Below are 7,107 nucleotides of genomic sequence, written 5' to 3'. Positions count from 1 at the left end.
CCCGCCGTGTTGTGTTACTGGCACCCACTGAGAGCCAAGAGAAAAGGACATCTACAGAAAAGCCTTCTCAGCCGAGGTGCTGTGGCTGCTGGATAGCCAGGCAGGACCAACGATAAAGACAATATACTGTGCACTAGGTGGCGGCACAGGGTAAGGGATACACATGGGGGAGTCTATTGTGGAAAATATAGATCGCGAGCGAGACATAAGAAGCCATCAGTGAGAGCCAGGAGGATTCTGTAGAGGATAAACAGGAGGAAAAGATGAACTATACTTCAGCTTCGAAGAATTAGATTTTTCTTGGTAAATGTTGATTTCACCCAACACAAACTGATGAAAAAAATTTCCATTGATGACCATTGAAATTTACAGATCGGCAAAGAACGAAAAATGCTGCTTGAGAACTTAGAGTTTGATTTAAGGATATTTACTTGGTATATTTTGACACGGGATGTTAAAAATTTGTATTTTAACAGTTTAAAGCTTTAACTTTTTGAATCTCAACAAGTACTGTAATTAAATAACTATTGACTGACCCACTCACGGTCTGATCCCCCATAATTTTCTGCAACTGAAAATGTATTTAAGTATTTTTTATTTTTATGGATTAAATCAATATTATCCATTGAAACAAATAAAAACCGACTTCTGCCAAGCCTAGCGATAGGTGCCCTTTTCTCTTGCATTACTCTCAGCTCTCACCTTGTCCCAGTAGCAGAGATGCCCAACTCCTTTCGGACACTGCTTTGCCATCTTAGGTCCATTAGACGCTGTAGCAGCATAAATAGTATAAAAGTTGCAATGTTGCTACCTAGTGACTGTTACACAATGCAGCTACTTAGCGAAGGGATGTCAATCCGGAGCCCTCTCAGGGAGTCATTATTCAACATATCAACATTTTCATTGCTTTCCCAACACCCATCAGCCTGTGCCATGCCATTGAAACCTGGGGCCTGAGCTATAAAGCACCTGGGACAAGGAGCACACAGCATCCTTACCCCTCTGCGCATTCCTCCACCCAGGATCCTCATCTCACAAGTGGTTCCCAAGTTCACAATCTGGGAGTTCCCACAAATATCCCAGTGTGCAGCACTACACTCAGCCTGTATCCAACGCAATCTACGAGAGTGGGGGGCAAATGTTCTGTGCATCCCCTCTCCCAGAGAGCTCAGGTAGACAATCACCCAGATAGAGTCACTCATGGCCCACAGGGAGAGCATGGAGACATTTCTTCAGTGAATGGTAAATTTGCCAAAAAAAAAAAAAAAAATGCATTTTTCAGGGCAGTGAAACTATTCAGGAATTCAGGTTGAATTTGGTGAAGAGTTTTCGGGAGAAAAAATTGGGAATGTCTTGAAATGTTTTAAATTCGCACTGAAAAAATTTCATTCAACTTGAATAGAATTTTTTCAGCCGTTCATGTCAGTGAGAGACTCAATTTGGTTAAAAACAAAAAAACTCACTAATTTGATCAGTTTTGCTGTGACACTTCCTGTAATACCCAGTGCTGTGAAGCACCTCGCCACCGCCTGCCCTCAGTGTGAGGAAGACTTGTTTGTACCTACCTGGGGGTCAGCTCCCCAACTCCACCAGCCCTGGGCGACAAGCACTCCTCTCCAGGCCTCTGCAGGCCCTGCTGTTACTTTACAGTTCGCGTTGGGCACATACCAATGCTCAAGGCCTCAGAGCATCCCCCTGGAGTGACCAGCGCCTGGTCCACTGGACACTTGCCATATTCACAGATCTGCTGCTTCCAAAGAACCAGAAAACCTTAGCTTAACCATTCCATCTCGGATCACCGCTCTTCTTAACACACAGCACTTACATATGTTTCCAGTGAAAACAAATAGAAGTTTATTTAGCAAAGCTTAGAGATTCCAGTAGTAGCAAGTACTGGAAACAAATGGTTACCTATAACAAAATAAAATCATAACATGTATTCTAGCGCCCAAACTTAGTTAACAAGATACATGTGTCTTGTAGAGTATTGCTCCCGCAAAATCCTTGCTGTGTTTTATAGCCAGGCTAGTGGTGACCCTCCTTTCATAAGACAAACCCTGTTAACTTGTCTCCTAGGTGAAGGACTCTCAACACCCCCTGCTGTTTTGTTTCTCTCCGATTTTGCAATCTCTTAACTTGCACCAGGCTCGTTCTGTAAAGAGGCCTCCATGGTGAGGCCTACAATATACAAATGGCCAGACAGGGAGAAAAGCATCCTGTTATCTCAGAGGTATAAAACTATAGGGTTAGAAGGGACCACAGGGGTCATCTAGTCTAACCCCCTGCCAAGATGCAGGATTTGTTTTGTCTAAACCATTCAAGACAGCTGGCTCTCCAGCCTCCTTTTGAAAACCTCCAGTAAAGGAGCTTCCACAACCTCCTTAGGCGTCTGTTCCGTTGTCCCACTGTTCTTACAGTTAGGAAGTGTTCCTGGAGGTGTGTCACCTCCTGGTGACCTGGCTCAACTCCAAGATGGTATTTTCAGTATAGATACATAATCCTTGTGAAATGTTTGGCTCAATAATTCTTAAGGAGTTATAACAATCCGTGTGATATTGGCTCTCAGTACAGAGCTCACATGCCACCCTCTGGTGAGCTCTTGTGCAGATATCAAACCCAGGGGATCCCTATGAAACTATGCACACTCTGTGCCCTTGGCCAGTTGGCAGAGGTCCCGGTCTCATATGGGCCACCAAGCTGTAAACGTAATGATTCCCTCCGCTCTCATCGGAGAGGTTAAAGACCAGGAGTAAAATTTTCAGAAGTGCCCAAGAGCCAGATTTTCATAGAATCATAGAATATCAGGGTTGGAAGGGACCTTAGGAGGTCATCTAGTCCAACCCCCTGCTCAAAGCAGGACCAATCCCCAATCAAATCATCCCAATCAGGGCTTTGTCAAGCCTGACCTTCAAAACTTCTAAGGAAGGAGATTCCACCACCTCCCTAGGTAACGCAATCCAGTGTTTCACCACTCTCCTAGTGAAAAAGTTTTTCCTAATATCCAACCTAAACCTCCCCCACTGCAACTTGAGACCATTACTCCTTGTTCTGTCATCTGCTACCACTGAGAACAGTCTAGGTCCATCCTCCTTGGAACCCCCTTTCAGGTAGTTGAAAGCAGCTATCAAATCCCCCCTCATTCTTCTCTTCCATAGACTAAACAATCCCAGTTCCCTCAGCCTCTCCTCATAACTCATGTGTTCCAGTCCCCTAATCATTTTTGTTGCCCTCCATTGGACTCTTTCCAATTTTTCCACATCCTTCTTGTAGTGTGGGGCCCAAATCTGGACACAGTACTCCAGATGAGGCCTCACCAATGACAAATAGAGGGGAACGATCACGTCCCTCAATCTGCTGGCAATGCCCCTACTTATACATTCCAAAATGCCATTGGCCTTCTTAACAACAAGCGCACACTGTTGACTCATATCCAGCTTCTCGTCCACTGTAACCCCTAGCTCCTTTTCTGCAGAACTGCTGCCGAGCCATTCGGTCCCTAGTCTGTAGCGGTGCATGGGATTCTTCCGTCCTAAGTGCAGGACTCTGCACTTGTCCTTGTTGAACCTCATCAGATTTCTTTTGGCCCAATCCTCCAATTTGTCTAGGTCCCTCTGTATCCTATCCCTACCCTCCAGCGTATCTACCTCTCCTCCCAGTTTAGTGTCATCTGCAAACTTGCTGAGGGTGCAATCCACACCATCCTCCAGATCATTTATGAAGATATTGAACAAAAAAGGCCCCAGAACCAACCCTTGGGGCACTCCACTTGATACCGGCTGCCAACTAGACATGGAGCCTTTGATCACTACCCATTGAGCCTGACAATCTAGCCAACTTTCTACCCACCTTATAGTCCATTTATCCAGCCCATACTTCTTGAACTTGCTGGCAAGAATACTGTGGGAGACCGTGTCAAAAGCTTTGCTAAAGTCAAGGAACAACACGTCCACTGCTTTCCCCTCATCCACAGAACCAGTTATCTCATCATAGAAGGCAATTAGATTAGTCAGGCATGACTTGCCCTTGGTGAATCCATGCTGACTGTTCCTGATCACTTTCCTATCCTCTAAGTGCTTCACAATTGATTCCTTGAGGATCTGCTCCATGATTTTTCCGGGGACTGAGATGAGGCTGACCGGCCTGTAGTTCCCAGGATCCTCCTTCTTCCCTCTTTTAAAGATGGGCACTACATTAGCCTTTTTCCAGTCGTCCGGGACTTCCCCCAATCGCCATGAGTTTTCAAAGATAATGGCCAATGGCTCTCCAATCACATCCGCCAACTCCTTTAGCACTCTCGGATGCAACGCATCCGGCCCCATGGACTTGTGCACGTCCAGCTTTTCGAAATAGTCCCGAACCACTTCTTTCTCCACAGAGGGCTGGTCACCTCCTCCCCATGCTGTGCTGCCTAGTGCAGTAGTCTGGGAGCTGACCTTGTTCGTGAAGACAGAGGCAAAAAAAGCATTGAGTACATAAGCTTTTTCCACATCCTCTGTCACTAGGTTGCCTCCCTCATTCAGTAAGGGGCCCACACTTTCCTTGACTTTCTTCTTCTTGCTAATATACCTGAAGAAACCCTTCTTGTTACTCTTAACATCTCTTGCTAGCTGCAACTCCAGGTGTCATTTCGCCTTCCTGATTTCACTCCTACATGCCCGAGCAATATTTTTATAATCTTCCCTGGTCATTTGTCCAATCTTCCACTTCTTGTAAGCTTCTTTTTTGTGCTTAAGATCAGCAAGGATTTCACTGATACATTTTTAAATGTATTTAGACGCCAATAGGACTTTCAGCACCATCTTGGGGCTTAAACCCATTTTTGGCATGTTCTGCACCTGGATGCTTTTGAAAATCCCACTAGGCACCTCAATACCTTTAAGTACATCTGGCCTCAAGCGAGCTTGGTGACACAGGAACACAAATCTCATTGAGAGGCCAGGGGCTGAAGAGCATCCATCACTTCGGAAGTTGGGTTTTCAGAGCTAGGTCCACAAAGGGACTCAGGTGCCTAGGGCTAGCATTTAGGCACCACTGAGAGCCTCAAAACACCAGCTCAGCTGACACCTGATGTCATAGGTGGCTAAATCTCTGCCACTAAAGGCCTGTAGGAGCCAGTCTCTGCCAGTGAATATATGCACAGCCCCCTCAGTCTAGGCACTCATCTCAGACCTCACCCCCACAGGAGCCTCAAGCTAGACGTGGCCCTGCCTGTCTCACCTGCAGGGCTCAATCCGGTAGGCATGCTCCCAGCATGCCTATCCCCAGCCAAAGTGGCTGAGGGGCATGGAGCCTCCATTATAACCCTGATCCCAGTGGCTAGGGCATTCAGCCAGGATGTGGGGGAGACAGGTCCAATTCCCTCCTCCCCCCCCCAAAGAGGAGCCATTTAAACTTGGGTTTCCCTCTTCTCGGGTGAGTTCCCCGTGCACTGGTATGGAGGGCAATCAGGTCTGGGGCTCCCTCAGAGTCTCCTGAGGACATTGTTCCACTGTGTAAAACTAATTAAACATGCATTGGGCCAGAGGAGGACTCTGCCATCCAGTGGCTAGGACACTCGCCTGGGGTGGGGAACCCACAGTCATATCCCTGCTCCGTATTAGTCGGGGGGACTGAACCTGAGTCTCCAACAGCCTGGTGAGTTCACCCCTCCCCCTTGGGGTTCCCAGCTGAAAATCCCAAGCAGAGGCAGTGTCGAACTCCATGGGAGAGATGGGGCTTAGGCAACACACTAACTGATTTTTCCTCTTGGCTAGGTGAGGCAGCTCCTTGCTCCACATGCTGATCTCTGGGGATCCCTTTCTTAGCTGCCTACTTCTCCCCATGCACCGTATAGGGAGCCTGGCTCCCCATGCACCGTATAGGTTCCCACTGGCTGGCATGGCACTAAAACTTACTCATTGCAACACCTAAGTCCCTTCGTAGATCTAGCCCTAAGTTATTCTAGTGTATGGAATTAATCGAGATATCTACCCACATTCAGCAAGTAAAATACAGCTCAGTTTTATTCCAACAGTCCTGGTATTGATTCCTCTTATAATTTCAAAACTTTGCACATCCTCAAAATGTTATAAGTGCATATCACCAAAAATGGAGTGAGAAATAAGATCCACATAGCATGAGTCTTACACCATCTTGCCTTAAGGGATTAAAGTTTCTGAATTCTCATAAAATCTAGACACTTACTGACAGTTTTTTCAGGGCTTCCTTGACCTCGTGGTTAATCAGGCTGTATATGAAGGGATTGGCCATAGGAGTCAGAATTGCGTAGCAGATGAAGAACACTTTGTTCAGGTCTCTCAGTGTGTTGGTTTTTGGTAGCAGGTACACAGTGATTAGGGTCCCACAGAAAATGGCCACCACAATGAGGTGAGAGGAGCAGGTAGAAAATGCCTTTTGCCTCCCGGCAGTGGAAGGGATTCTCAGGATGGTGAAGATGATACACACGTAGGACATCATGGTTAATACAAATGGAGGCAGAGTGAATATAGCAGCCAGGATGGTAATGACAAGCTCTATCTGGTTGGTGCCATTGCAGCAGAGATTTAACATTTCTGTGGATTCACAGCAGAAATGATTGATTTTATTGGGGCCACAGAAAGTTAATTGTAACATAAGAACTATGACTATGATACCAGCCAGAAATCCATTTATCCAAGACCCAGCTGCTAACGACAGGCAGAACCTGGTATTCATGAGGGCCGCATAATGGAGCGGTTTGCATATCGCCGAGTACCGATCATATGACATCACTGCTAGCAGATAGCATTCTGCAGCAGCAAAGAAACTAACAAAATAAAATGGTGTCATACAACCACTAACAGAAATGGTATTGTCCCCTGTCAGGAAACTGGCCAGTACCCTGGGCAGGAGGGTGGAGGTGTAGCAGGTCTCCAAGCAGGACAAGTTCCCCAGGAAGAAGTACATGGGGGTGTGAAAGTGCCGATCAGCCACAACTAGCGCAACAATGAGGATGTTCCCGGCCAAGGTCACAACGTAGATCACTAGAAACAGCAGGAAGAGTAGGGCCAGCAGTTCAGGAAGATCCCTGAATCCCAGGAGGACGAATTCTGTGATGGACGTTTGATTCCTCCCTTCTGTGTTTGCCAT

The 7,107-nt window shown here is 46.6% G+C and overlaps 1 protein-coding gene across 1 annotated transcript; it reads right to left on the bottom strand.

The window, feature by feature from the left end:
* Nucleotides 1–6,171: 6,171 nt before the first annotated feature.
* Nucleotides 6,172–7,107, bottom strand: LOC142069215 (olfactory receptor 10A7-like). The gene has a single exon (XM_075119724.1). The coding sequence runs from the start codon at nt 7,105–7,107 to the stop codon at nt 6,172–6,174; it is 936 nt and encodes a 311-aa protein (XP_074975825.1).

This window comes from Caretta caretta, chromosome 14, assembly GCF_965140235.1.
Source record: "Caretta caretta isolate rCarCar2 chromosome 14, rCarCar1.hap1, whole genome shotgun sequence".
Classification (NCBI taxonomy): Eukaryota; Metazoa; Chordata; order Testudines; family Cheloniidae; genus Caretta; species Caretta caretta.
The sequence above is the reverse complement of the archived record's forward strand: the minus strand, read 5'-3'. Positions and strand labels throughout refer to the sequence as shown.

Coding starts and splice junctions, on each gene's coding strand:
- LOC142069215 (XM_075119724.1), bottom strand. CDS start 7,107: ATGGCAAACACAGAAGGGAGGAATCAAACGTCCATCACAGAATTCGTC.